Here is a 14,232-nt window from a genome sequence, read left to right as displayed (position 1 = left end):
TCGGGGCGAGGGGAGAGGAGGAGATTCAGGGGCCCCACCCACCCAAACAGAGGGCGAAGGTTGATCGATCTGGTCAAAACATGATGGCGGGGTCCAGGCCCAGAGTTTATTGACGCGACAGGGCCCCGGGTCCTACAGCGAGGAATGACCCGACGTTTGGACGATTTAAACACCGGGCCAGATGGATCGAAAAGGCAGGGTACCTGGACCGGAGGGTCGGGTCGGGTCGGTTCTGCTCGCTGCCCCACAGCGTTTTATTCTGCTGAACTGAAGCTGAGGCTGTGGCCTGCTCTGGGCTACGTGTCTTTCGTTCTGAATGCTGTCTGCTTGCTTTTACTGTTTGCACAATTGGTGTTTTTCTTTCCCCCCCCCCGCCACATATTGGTTCTTTTTTTTTAATAAGTTCTTGTTTTGTGGCTGCTCGTTAGCAGACAAATCTCAAGGTCGTATAATGTATACATACTTTTGATAATACTTGTACTTTGGCTCAGAGGGTGCAGAGTTAGAACAGGTTAATGGGAGGGGGATTTTTGGGGAAAGGCAAGGTTCTTGAGAGAATTGGGGGGGGGGGGTTTGGACCTGGCTGGTGGCGTAGTAGCATCAGTGTCGGACTTCGGGACAAAAGGTCCCGAGTTCGAATCCAGCCGGCTCCCCTGCGCGCTTTCCACCCGTGCTGGGTTACGAGCTGGTGAGCTCTTTGGAAACTCACCCGGCAGAAGGCAATGGCAAACTATTGCTGTAACTTGCCTCGCGTGCAAATCCCCACTACGTCAGAGAGGCGTGGAGGGAAATCGTCCACTAACCGGAGAAACTCCAGATGCGATGTGCCTTTCCTTTCCCTACCATGGGGGAAAGACGGAAGGTTTTCGAGGGAATTGGAGGGATTAAAACAGAAGTGGGAGGGAAATTTATCGAAGGATTTGAAAGAGTTTCAATGAGGGAGGGAAGTGATCGAGGGATTGGGAGGGGTTACAATGGGGGAGGGAAAGTAACTGAGGCTCCTGGTGGGTTTGCAATGTGGGGAAGATGATTGAGGAATCTGGAGGGGGAGAGGGAAAGTGATCAATGGATTTGGAAGGGTTACAATGGAGGGAAGAGGGAAGATGAACAAGGGATTTGGAGGGGTTGCAATGGAGGGAGAGAGGGAATATTATCAAGAGATTTGGAAGGGTAACAAAGGAGGGGGAGAGAAATTATTGAGGAATTTCGAGGGGTTACAATGGAGGGGAGAGGGAAAATGAATGAGGGATTTTGAGGGGTTACAATGGAGGGGAAGAGAGAAAATGAATGAGGGGATATCGAGGGGTTACAATGGAGGGGGAGAGGGAAAATGAATGGGGGGATATCGAGGGATTACAATGGAGGGGAGAGGGAAAATGAACGAGGGATTTGGAGGGGTTACAATGGAGGGGAGAGGGAAGGTGATCTAGGATTTGGAGAAGTTACAAGGGGGGGTATTGGAAGGTGATCGAGGAGTTTTGAGGGATTATAATGGAAGGGGACAAAAGCATCAGGGAATTAGGAGCAACATTTGAACACATTTGTAACTGAATCCGGCACGATTCTGTGCGCCCGAGAGCGACAAGTCCCCAGATCTAGTGACAGGTACACATGGTAAGGCCAACGCTGCCGCTCAAAACGCACGTTCACTCGCGAGGAGCACCAACAAAACAGGACCCTGTCGCAGGAACGTCACAAGAAGAAAACGTAGAGTATTTTATTCTGCTCCTCGGTAAAACTATTGGCTGCACAATCACACACAATAATAATCGCGTCCTTCCCGCGGCCTGTGGGCGTCCCGCAACGGTTCGCAGCTGGTCGCCGCCGACGGTAAACTCCCGAGAGTGGCCGTATCGGAGGTTGGACCCAAGACCCCAAGTGAAACTGCCCGGAGCGGAGCGGAAGACTCCCCCTGGGAGGTGGAGGGGCCCCTCGGACTCCGAACGTACTCTGAAGCGCTGTGGCGCAAGGCGGTCTGCTGGCCCCACTAGTCCTACTAGCCGCTTGGGCTAGGAACTGGTGAACGTTGGCAAGCTTTGGACCCAGGTATTAGTCATGAACTATCGCAGGGGGGTGGCATCAGACATTCCGCGACACAAGCGAGGGCAACGTAGCCAGAATCTGGAAGCTGGTGGATCTCAGTGGTTTGGACAGTTGACGTTTTGGGTCAAGACCCTTCGTCTGGGTGTTGACCATCCATTTCCCTCCACGGATGCTGCCCGACCTGCTGGGTTCCTCCACCTCTCTGCTGTGCTGCTCAGCGTCTGGACTTCCCCAGAGCACTGTAGGTCAGTCTTTGAGTCTGTGCTACCTTGCAGAGAGCTGGCCCATCCCGCTACTAACCTCCCCCTGCGACCCCCTCCCGTTATGTGTGCACCGCACGTTGCCACAAACCCTTCCCGGATTCTACCCCGAGCCCTCACACTAAGCCGCCGGCCCCGACGGGTAGTTGGGGTGTGGGAGGAAACCGCAGCACCCCCGGGGGAAACCCACGCGGTCCCAGGGAGAATCTGCAAACTGCACTCCGCGGATGGTGCCAGAGGCCGGGACCGAGTCCGGGTCCCTGGAGCAGTGGGTCAGCTTCAGGGAAACAAAAGGGTTACTGAGACCAGAAGGTATAGGAGCAGAATTAGGCCATTCAGCCCATCGAGTCTGCTCCACCATTTTATCATCGCTGATCCAATTTTCCCTCTCGGGCCCAGTCTCCTGCCTTGACCCCCTATCCTTTCACGCCCTGACTGATCAACCTCTGCCCTAAATAAATATATAAATATACTGTATTAAGTAACGTATGAGGACTGTTTGATGGCTCTGGGTCTGTCCTCTCTGGAGTTTACAAGAATGGGAGTGGGTGGTGGAATCACATCGAAACCTCCTTCTTCGGCTGTCCGTCGATTTTCGATGTTGACTGAGGCCTGGACAAGGTTGTATGGAAGACCGGCAGTTGCCCATGCTGCAAGTCTCCCCCCTCCACGCCACCGATGTTGTCCAAGGGAAGGGCATTAGGACCCATACAGCTTGGCACCGGTGTCGTCGCAGAGCAATGTGTGGTTAAGTGCCTTGCTCAAGGACACAACACGTCACCTCGGCTGAGGCTCAAACTAGCGACCTTCAGATCACTAGACCGATGCCTTAACCACCTGGCCACGCGCCAACACTATCAACTATTGAAAGGCCTAGATAGAGTGGACGTGGGGAGGATGTCTCCGATAGTGGAGGAGGATCCAAGACCAGAGAATAGAAGGAAGTCCTTTAGAACAGAGATGAGGAGGAATTTCTTTATCCAGAGGGTGGAGAATCTGTGGAGGTGTATTGGGTGTATTTAAAGCGGAGGTCAATAGGTTCTTGGTTAGTCAGGGCGCCAAAGGTTACGGGGGAGAAGGTGGGAAGATGGGGTTGAGAGGGGTAATGAGTCAGCAGACTCAGTGGAACGGAGGAGGGTCGATGGGCTGAATGTCTTATGGTCTCTCTCTGCCGCACCGCTAAATAAGGACAGATACCTTCCCAAAGCATTCTACCTCCTCGGGGCATCCAGGACCGGGTCACCACTCCTTCGGTGGAGCAGTGGTGGCCCCGGGCTTGTGTGTTCAATCTACTCCCGTAGATCAAAAGTGCCGTCAGTCTGCCGTCTGGATTGCTCACCATTCCGGAGTGTGGGGGTGATGGCCCCCCGAGTGTGGGGGTGTTGGCCCCCCTGAGTGCGGGGGTTTTGGCCCCCATGAGTGTAGGGGTGTTGCCCCCCCGATTGTGGGGGTTTTGGCCCCCCCGAGTATGGGGGTGATGGCCCCTGAGTGCGAGGGTGTTGGCCCCCAAGTGTGGGGGTGTTGCCCCCCCCGAGTGTGGGGGTTTTGGCCCCCAAGTGTGGCTGAGGTCTAGAACCCTGGTACCAGGCTGACCCAAACATGAGCGGGTTAGCTGTGGGCTCTGGAGATCATGTATATCCCTCGCTGCCTTCGAAATCAACAGTTCCCAGGGGAAAATTATTTATTTATTGAGATAGAGTGCGGAATAGACCCTTCCGGCCAGCGATCCCCCTGGCCTAACCAATTTACGACGACTGATTAACCTCCCAACGGGGACGTCTTTGGACTGTGGGAGGAAACCGGAGCACCCGGAGGAAACCCACGCGGTCACCGGGGAGAACGTTCACAATCGCACTGGTTTAACGTAGATTTTGCATAGGTAGACCGATTACAGCATTGAAGAGGAATTTGGACGGGAGAGGGAGGAAGGGCTGTAGTCCGGGTGTGGGTCAACGGGACTAGGCATGGACTAGATGGGCCAAAGGGCCTGCTTCCGTTCTGTAGTGCGGTACGACTCTAATGAGTGGATGGGGCGAGGAAGGAGATATCTGTAGCATCACTGTTGTACCCTCCAGACCCCCTCTAGGACAGGGGTTCACAACCATGTTTACGCCATGGAGCCCTACCATGAACCGAGGGGTCCGTGGACCGCAGGTTGGGAACCCCTGTTCTAGAATGATTAAACAGGTGTGGTTTAAAAAAAATATATGCCAAACCCCTCTGTGCAGAGTGAGATCACACGAGCAACTAACAAATGAGACTAGGCAGAATAGGTTTGGCATAGACTAGATGGGCTGAAGGGCTGTAGTGTTCTAGGTCTCTAGAAAAGTGCATTGGGATATCCATTAATCCGGAAACCCTGCCCGCCCCGAGGGTGCCAGATTATTGGAATTTTACTCTCCTGAGGTCTTCTGACTCTTATGGTATTACTCTCGCTATGGGATCCCTGCTGGTCACCAGGGCAATCCAGACAACTAAATTCTTGGAGAATTGGCCATCAGTGCAGTGGACAGTCTGTAACCTGAAGGGAGAATGTGAAGGCAGAGGTCAAGTTTAGTTGCAGGATCCTGGTAGTGTGCAGGAACAGAGGGGTCTCAGGGTCCGCACCTATCGATCCCTCAAAGTGGCTCTGCAACCTGGCAGGGAGGTTAAGAAGGTGTATGATGCGTTGGCCTTCATTTTGACAGAGGATTGAGATCAGGAGCTACCCCTGGAATATTGTGTTCAGTGCTGGTCACCTCATTAAAGGAGGGATGAGGAAGCTTTAGAGAGGGTGCACAGGAGACTCCCTGCATTAGAACACATGTCTTATGAGGAAAGGTTGAGTGAGCTGGGGCTTTTCGCTTTGGAGGGAAGGAGGACGAGAGATGACTTGATAGAGGTGCCCTCGAAAAGATGATCCGGCAAAAAGTAGTGGATACGGTCAGTCAGTCACGGGTAAAGCCCGCCCAACCGTTGAGCACATCTGCATGAAACGTTATCGCGAGAGAGCAGTGTCCGTCATCAGAGACCCCCACTATCCAGGCCGTGCTCTCTTCCCGCTGCTGCCATCAGGTAGAAGGTACAGGAGCCTCAGGACTCGCACCACCAGGTTCGGGAACAGGCTCTTGAACCAAGTGGTTCACCTGCCCCGTCATTAAAATGTTCCCACAACCAATGGACTCACTTCTCAAGGACCCTTCATCTCATGCACTCTGGTAGAACGCCCTAGTCGGGCGATCTTTCATTGATTCTGTCACGGTTATTATCCGATAGATTTATTAAGTATGCCCACAAGAAAATGAATCTCCGGGTTGGAAGGGTGACATTTAGGTACTTTGAGCAAGGTGATAAAAGGCATTGATCCAGTGGATAGCCAGAGACTTTTTCCCAGTGCTGAAACGGGTTTTACAAAGGGGGCATCATTTTAAAGGTGATTGGAGGAAAGCGTAGGGGGATGTCAGAGGTAAGTTCTTTCATATACAGGGTGGTGGGTGCGTGGAATGCGGTGACAGAGGCAGATACATGTGGGGCATTTCAGAGGCTCTGCAGACGGGCAGGTGGATGAAAGGAAAATGGAGCGCTGTGTGGGAGGGGAGGGTTGGACTGATCTTGGAGTGGGCTCCGCATGATGGGCTGAAGGACCTGTACCGTTCCGCACTGCCGTACGGTCTCTGACCCGTGCGCCACAGGACGGACCTCGGGCAGCCTCGCAGGGCGCCAGCACGTTGGGTCAAGGGGCTACCGACGCCGGAACCCGCAGCGACGTGCGAAGGAGGCGGAGGAACGGAACGGGGTCGGGCGGCATCCGTGGAGGGAAACGTGGGCAGACGGCAATTTGGGTGGAGACCCTTCGGCCGGACTGAGGGAAAGAGGGGAGATGGCTGGTATAGAACATAGGGCAGTTCCTTTGTCCCACAATGTCCTGCTGAACCAGCTAAGTAAATCAACCCCCCTCCCCAAGAACTAATCTCTCCTACCTACACCATGTCCATATCCCTCCATCTTCCTCATATTCATGTGCCTATCTAAATGTCTCTTTAAAACCTCTAATGTATTTGCCTCTAACACCATACCAGGCATCCATCACTTTGAGTAAAAAAACTTACCCCTCACTAGCCCCCTGTCTAATTCATTGCATGCCCTCTGGTATTAGACATTTCAACCTTGGGAAACAGATACTCTCTGTCCACTTTGCCTCTCATAATCTTGTAAACCTCTATCAGATCTCCCCTAAGCCTCCGGCCGCTCTAGAGAAAATCACCCCAGTTTATCCAGCCTCTCGTGATAGCACACACCCCCTCTAAACCAGGCAGCATCCTGGTGAACACGAGGAATTCTGCAGATGCTGGAAATTCAAGCAACACGCTTCAAAGTTGCTGGTGAACGCAGCAGGCCGGGCAGCATCTCTAGGAAGAGGTACAGTCGACGTTTCGGGCCGAGACCCTTTGTCAGGACACGTCTGCTGCCTGGCCTGCTTGCGTTCACCAGCAACTTTGACGTATGTTACTTGAGAGCATCCTGGTGAACCTCCTCTGCCCCTCTCCAAAGCCCCAACATTCTTCCGGTAGTGGGGTGACCAGAACTTGTACACAATACTCCTAATGTGGCCCGACCAAGTTGTCCGGCGTAAGGCAAGAGCTGGCAGGTAACAGGTGGATCCAGGCAAGGGTGTTTTGGACAGATGGGGGGGAGGGGGGAGAGGGAATGATCAGAAGCTGGGAGGTTAGATTATGAGAACACTCAGTCCTCTTTTATTGTCATTTAGAAATGCATACATGCATTAAGAAATGATACAATGTTTCTCCGGAGTGATATCACAGAAAACAGGACAGACCAAAGACTAACACTGGCAGAACCACATTATTATAACGCAAACAACAGGAATTCTGCAGATGCTGGAAATTCAAGCAACACACATCAAAGTTGCTGGTGAACGCAGCAGGCCAGGCAGCATCTATAGGAAGAGGCGCAGTCGACGTTTCAGGCTGAGACCCTTCGTCAGGACTAACTGAAGGAACCTGGCCTGCTGCGTTCACCAGCAACTTTGATGTGTGTTGCACATTATTATAACATTTAGTTACAGCATAGGTGATGGCAGAGGTGACAGAGGGCCAAAGTGGAATCGGATAGGAGGGGAACGTGGGGCGTGGGACAGCAGGAGTGAGGGGGGCCGGGAAACCTATGCGCGGGTGATGGGCAGGCGGAGGGGGAAGGGGAGGTGAAAGAGGTGAGATGATTGAGTGGATCAGGAGGAGAGAGGGAGAAAAGAGACGGCGGCGGGGGTGGGGGTTATCGGAGGTTTGGGAATTCAATGTCCGCACCACCAGGGAGGAGACCGTCAATTGTTAGTCCCCCAGTTTTTAAATGTACCCAAAGACTTGGCCTCCACAGCTGCCCGTGGCAATGAATTCCACAGAGTCACAGCCCTCTGGCGAACGAAATTCCTCCTCGTCTCAAGACACATTCTGAGGCTGTGCCTTCTGATCCCGGACTCCTCGCTATCCCCACTCTCCACATCCACTCTGTCTCGGCCTTTCGACGGTCAGCAGGTTTCAATGAGATGCCCCATCCCGCGGGTACAGGCTCAGAGCGTCAAAGGCTCCTCATACATTAACCCTTCCATTTCCAGGATAATTTTGTCAACTCCTTCCCGACCTTCTCCAACCCTCCCTTCGATAATGGCATCCCCGTGTCCTCCACCCAGAAGACCGTTCGGCCCATTGAGTCTGCTCGGGCTGTGGGCACTCTACTCTGGCCCCTGTGACGGGCAGAGGTCCCGGTGGTGGGAACATTACTTTCGTTGAGAAGAGCGCAGCGTTTCCCCGCCGGCTGCCGGCCGATCTCCGCTCAAGGCGAGGGAGCCTTCGGGGCGGGATTGACGACCTGGCCGGGGGGGGGGCGGGTGCCTGCCACGGGGAACAGGCGGTGAGGCTCCGTGTGGGTGCTGGAAGGAGTGCCCCGCCTTGTCATCTTCTCTCCCGTCTCTCCTGCCCCCCCCCCGCCCCACCCTGTCTGTGGGAGGGCCCCCCCCCCCGTGTCTCAGCAGAGCCCGCAGAACTGGAGTGGAGGCCAGCCTGCCCTTGATCCAGAGGGGAGCAGGGGAAGGTGGTATGCCTGGGCCACAGGGTGTCAGGCACGTCCTGGTCTTCACTAATGTCCCATCAAACATTTCAAGTACCTCTTGCATATCCCAGGACGCCATCGCCCAATATTCCAGGATATGGTCTCAACTATATCCCGGGACACCGTCTCACCACGGAACACCATCGTCACAGGCCATAGTCTCGCCTATAGTCTCCTTATATACCAGGGCATAGTCTCACCTATATCCTGGGATACCATCTACCATTTTCCCAGGGTTCCATCTCCCAAAATCCCGGGCCAGAGTCTGTCATATCCTGGCTCACCATCTCCCAATGTTCCAGCCACAGCTTTGCGCACCCTGGGGCAACACCTCCCAGACATCCAGGCCACAGTCTCACATCATCTCAAAACGTCCAGGGACTCCGTCTCAATTTGGCTCGGTTGCACCTTGTTCAATTTCCCGGGACGTAGACTTCCAATATCCTGGGACATGGTCTCGCCTGCTGCATATCCGGGACACCATCTCCCAGTGTCCTGGGCCACGGTCTCCGACATTCTGGAACAGTCTCCGATGTCCCGGGATGTGCACAGTCTCACTCACATATCCTGGGTTACCATCTCCCAAACTCCCGGGCCACAGTCTCACCTCTATCCCGGATGCCATCTCCCTAAATTCTGGACCGCGTGTCTCCCACATCCATAGTCTCACATTGTCTCGTCGCGGTCTCCGGTATCCGGGGGACACGGTCTCCAACTGTCCCGGGACACGGTCTCCCAATTCAGAACCAGGGACGCGTTATTCCCACGCATGGCTCGGCGGTCGGTCAGCTGGAGCCGGCGCCTCGCCCCGCTTCAGTCCCCGGCGCAGGAGGAGGCGGGCTGCGTCTGGTCCGGGCTGCCGACGCTGCCCGTGCTGGAGCTGCCGTCGCCCAGATCCCGGGCCCCGCACGGCGCGCCGAGGTCGGAGGATCCCGCCGGGCTGCCGCCGTCGCTGGTGGTCCTGGCCTCGGCGTCCAGCGCCAGGCAGAGCTCCTTCAGCTGGAGGTTCTCGGTGACCAGGGCGCCCTGCAGCCGCTCCAGCTCGGCCAGCCTGCCCAGGTAGTCGCTCACGTCCTCCCTCAGCACCCGGACGGCGTGCCTGCCCAGCTGCTGCCACTCCCGGGCCAGCCTCTTCGCCTTCAGCCGGTCGTTGTCCAGGAAGCAGCAGAGCTCGCTCAGTTGCCGGTTCTCCTCCTGCAGCCGGCGGTTGACCGCCTTCAGCTCCCGGACCTCCAGCAGGTGCTCCCGCAGCTGCCCGTTCACCTGGCGGATCAGGCGGCCGCGCTGGACGAGCGCCGCGATCTTCTCCTCCTCCGCCCTCCGCAGCCTCAGCACCAGCCGCTCCTTGTCCCAGCTCAGGAGCTCCTCCTCGGGGACCTGGGCCACCTCTGCCCCTTCCCCCTCGCTCATCCTCTCTTCCTCCAGCGCGCCTGCTGTCCCCCCACCCTTCGATGAGGGGTGGTGGTGTGGGGAGGGGGGGGGGAAGAGACGCGTCTCCCCGCGGGTTTAGTGTCTCCTTCCCTCCTCCGCCGAGCCGCTGCGGTCCTGCAGGGCTGCGGATGAGAGTGGCCGGCGTGGACGTCCCGCGCTCGGACCGGCGCTCACACCCTGCGGCAGTGCAGACCGGACATCCTTCCTGGCGGGGTCCCAGCGACAAAGCCCCATTCTCCGGAGCACCGCTTCCCGACGAGCGAGGAAGTCAACAGGAACCCAACCCGGGAGGAGGGCAGGGGACGGGAGGGGTGGGTTGAGGTGAGTGGGGGGAGGTGCTGCGGCAGCCAATCCGGCACCGCGCTCGAAATAGAATCGCTTCTTCTGGGGCGGAAAATTGAAACAATCGTCGGGCAGGGAGGGCTCGATGGGGAGGACCAGGGAGAGTCTGATCTCCCCTACACGGCATGGATGGTTAGAGTCTGGGTGGGGTTGTTTTACTGTGTGTGTGTGTGTGTTCGTGTGTGAGAGAGAATGCTTCCAGTGCAAGAGTGCATTGTATGTGTGTGTGAGAGTGACAGAGTGGAGTGGTGTGCGAGACCAACTGCGGCGTGTGTGTGTTGTCCACCACAGTTCACTGATGTGTCAGAGAGAGAGAGAGAAATGTGTGTGAGAGAGGGATAGATGTGTGTATGTGTATGTGTGTGTGTGTGTGTGTGTGTAAAAGTACAGTGTCTGCTCTGTGCATGTGAGTGAGTGGGTACAGTATCCGTGTTTGTGTGTGTGAGAGAGAGAGAGAATCTGGTGTGTTTGTGCGCAAGGGTGAGTGTGTCTGGCGTGTGTGTGTGTGTGTGTGTGTGTGTGTGTGTGTGTGTGTGTGTGTGTGTAAAAGTACAGTGTCTGCTCTGTGCATGTGAGTGAGTGGGTACAGTATCCGTGTTTGTGTGTGTGAGAGAGAGAGAGAATCTGGTGTGTTTGTGCGCAAGGGTGAGTGTGTCTGGCGTGTGTGTGTGTGTGTGTGTGTGTGTGTGTGTGTGTGTGTGTAAAAGTACAGTGTCTGCTCTGTGCATGTGACTGAGTGGGTACAGTATCAGTGTTTGTGTGTGTGTGAGAGAGAGAGAATCTGGTGTGTTTGTGCGCAAAGGTGAGTGTGTCTGGCGTGTGTGTGTGTGTGTGTGTGTAAAAGTACAGTGTCTGCTCTGTGCATGTGAGTGAGTGGGTACAGTATCCGTGTTTGTGTGTGTGTGAGAGAGAGAGAGAATCTGGTGTGTTTGTGCGCAAGGGTGAGTGTGTCTGGCGTGTGTGTGTGTATGTGTGTGTGTGTGTGTGAGAGAGAGGGGACTGGTGTAGAGGTGTGTCTGTCTGTGTGTAATTGGGGGTGGACTGTAACTGTGTGTTTAACGCTAGAACTCAGTGTGTGTGTGTGTGTGTGTGTGTGTGTGTGAGAGAGTGGACTGGTGTAGAGGTGTGTCTGTCTGTGTGTAATTGGGGGTGGACTGTAACTGTGTGTTTAACGCTAGAACTCAGTGAGTGTGTGTGTGTGTGTGAGAGAGAGAGAGTGGACTGGTGTAGAGGTGTGTCTGTCTGTGTGTAATTGGGGGTGGACTGTCAACTGTGTGTTTAACGCTAGAACTCAGTGAGTGTGTGTGTGTGTGAGAGAGAGAGAGAGAGAGAGACAGACAAACAGGGAGATGGGGAGACAGATGCAGAAATGGAGAGGGAGAGACTGAGTGGGATGGGAGAGAGAGTAACAGAAACCGAGAGGGAGAGTCAGAGAGGGGTGCAGAGAGAGACAGAGAGAAATAGAGAGGGAGAGACAGAGGATGGGGAGAGAGAGACACACAGAGAGAAATGGAGAGGGAGAGACAGAAGATGGGGAGAGAGACAGAAATGGAGAGGGAGAGACAGAGGAATGGGGGAGAGAGAGAGAGACAGAGAGAAATGGAGAGGGAGAGACAGAGGGATGGGGAAGAGGGAAAGAGATGGAGAGGGAGAGACAGAGGATGGGGAGAGAGACAGAAATGGAGAGGGAGAGACAGAGGGATGGGGAGAGAGAGAGAGAGACAGAGGGAGAGACAGAGGGATGGGGAAGAGGGAAAGTGGGGGGGGGCAGAGAATGAATGAATGCTGGGGGATCTCTTTTGTCCAAGCTCAGAATTCCAGATCAGCACGTGACAGGAAAGGCGGCTGCTGCTGGAGCAGACAAACTGGGGCAGTTAATCTGCACAGTGACCCAGCACACTGCATCAGATGTGGGTCGGGCTGGGTCCGGTGGTGGGGAGGGGGGAAAGGGTTGATAAATGCTGACCGCGGGACATGGATTTACATCCTTACTCGTTACATCACCAGAGACGAAGCTCAGAGTAAAGTTATGTTCATTAACTACCACAGTACTCCCTCAGCACTGTCCCTCCGACAGCGCAGCACTCTACCTACCCCCTGACGGTTTAACACTCACTCAGTACTGACCCCCAGACAGTGTAAGCACTCCCTCCACCCCTTGACCATAAGACCATGAGTCATAGGAACAGAATTTGGCCATTTGGCCCATCGAGTCTGCTCCACCATTCAATCATGGCTGATCCTTTTTTTAAATCTCCTCCTCAACCTCAGTTCCCAGCCTTCTTCCCGTAACCTTTGATGCCATGTCCAATCAAGAACCTATCAACCTCTGCCTTAAATATACCCAACGACCTGCCATCCACCGCTGCCTGTGGTAACAAATTCCACAAATTCACCACCCTTTGGCTAAAGAAATTTCTCCACCCCTCTGTTTTGAAAGGGTGTCCCTCTATCCTGAGGCTGTGCCCTCTTGTCCTAGACTCTCCCACCATGGGAAACATCCTTTCCACATCTACTCTGTCTAGGACTTTCAACATTCGAAGGTTTCAATGAGAGCCCACCCCCCCCCGCATCCTTCTGAATTCCAGCAAGTACAGACCCAGAGCTATCAACCATTCCTCATATGATAACCCTTTCATTCCTGGAATCATCCTTGTGAACCTCCTCTAGATCCTTTCCAATGCCAGCACATCTTTTCTAAGACGAGGGGCCCGAAACAGTTCATAATACTCAAGGTGAGGCCTCACCAGTGCCTTATAAAGCATCACATCCCTGCTCTTGTATTCTAGACCTCTTGAAATGAATGCTAACATTGCATTTGCCTTCTTCACCACCGACTCACCCTGCAGGTTAACCTTCAGGGTGTTCTACACAAGGACACCCAAGTCCCTCTGCATCTCAGATTCCTGGATTTTCTCCCCGTTTAGAAAATAGTCTGCACATTTATTTCTACTACCAAAGTGCATGACCATGCATTTTCCAACACTGTATTTCATTTGCCACTTTCTTGCCCATTCTCCTAATCTGTCCAAGTTCTTCTGCATCCTATCTGTTTCCTCAACACTACCTGCCCCTCCACCAATCTTCATATCATCAGCAAACTTGGCAATAAAGCCACCTACTCCTTCATCTAAATCATTGATATACAGCAGAAAAAGAATTGGTCCCAACACCGACCCCTGCGGAACACCACTAGTCACTGGCAGCCAACCAGACAAGGATCCTTTTATTCCCACTCGCTGCCTCCTACCAATCAGCCAATGCTCTGACCATGTTAGTAACTTTCTTGTAATACCATGGGCTCTTAACTTGGTAAGCAGCCTCATGTGTGGCACCTTGTCATAGGCCTTCTGAAAGTCCAAGTATACAACATCCACTACGTCCCCTTTATCTATCCTACTTGTAATCTCCTCAAAGAATTCTAGCAGGTTCATCAGGCACGATTTTCCCTGAAGGAAACCATGCTGATTTTGTACTATCTTGTCCTGTGTCACCAAATACTCCATCACCTCATCCTTAACCATTGACTCTAACATCTTTCCAACCACTGAGGTCAGGCTAACTGGTCTATAATTTCCTTTCTGCTGCCTTCCTCCTTTCTTAAAGAGTGGAGTGACATTTGCAATTTTCCAGTCCTCCGAACCATGCCAGAGTCCAATGACTTTTGAAAGATTATTTCTAATGCCACCATAATCTCTAACGCTACCACTTTCAGTACCCTAGAGTGCAGTTCCTCTGGTCTGGGTGACTTATGTACCTTTAAGTCTTTCAGCTTTTTGAGCACCTTCTCTCTTGTAACAGTAACTGCACCCACTTCTCTTCCTTCACACACTACCACAGCAGGCATACTGCTAGTGTCCTCTGGAATTACATGGATTGGCCTTATCTCAAATAATAATGAGGCAGCCTACAGAGGGGAAGTCATCACCCTGACACAGTGGTGTCAAGAAGACAACCTCTCCCTCAATGTTGCAAAAACAAAGGAGCTGGTTGTGGATTACAGGAGGAATGGAGACAGGCTAACCCCTGCAGACATCAATGGATCTGGGCT

The 14,232-nt window shown here is 53.8% G+C and overlaps 1 protein-coding gene across 1 annotated transcript; it reads right to left on the bottom strand.

The window, feature by feature from the left end:
* Positions 1-7,314: 7,314 nt before the first annotated feature.
* ccdc85b (coiled-coil domain containing 85B) lies at positions 7,315-10,140 on the bottom strand. The gene has a single exon (XM_063036303.1). The coding sequence runs from the start codon at positions 9,816-9,818 to the stop codon at positions 9,222-9,224; it is 597 nt and encodes a 198-aa protein (XP_062892373.1). The 5' UTR covers positions 9,819-10,140; the 3' UTR covers positions 7,315-9,221.
* Between the last annotated feature and the right edge of the window lie 4,092 nt (positions 10,141-14,232).

The sequence above is a fragment of the Mobula hypostoma genome, chromosome 30 (genome assembly GCF_963921235.1).
Source record: "Mobula hypostoma chromosome 30, sMobHyp1.1, whole genome shotgun sequence".
Classification (NCBI taxonomy): domain Eukaryota; kingdom Metazoa; phylum Chordata; class Chondrichthyes; order Myliobatiformes; family Myliobatidae; genus Mobula; species Mobula hypostoma.
Note: the sequence above shows the minus strand (reverse complement) of the source record. Positions and strands in the feature narration are given on the sequence as shown.

Coding starts and splice junctions, on each gene's coding strand:
- ccdc85b (XM_063036303.1), bottom strand. CDS start 9,818: ATGAGCGAGGGGGAAGGGGCAGAGGTGGCCCAGGTCCCCGAGGAGGAG.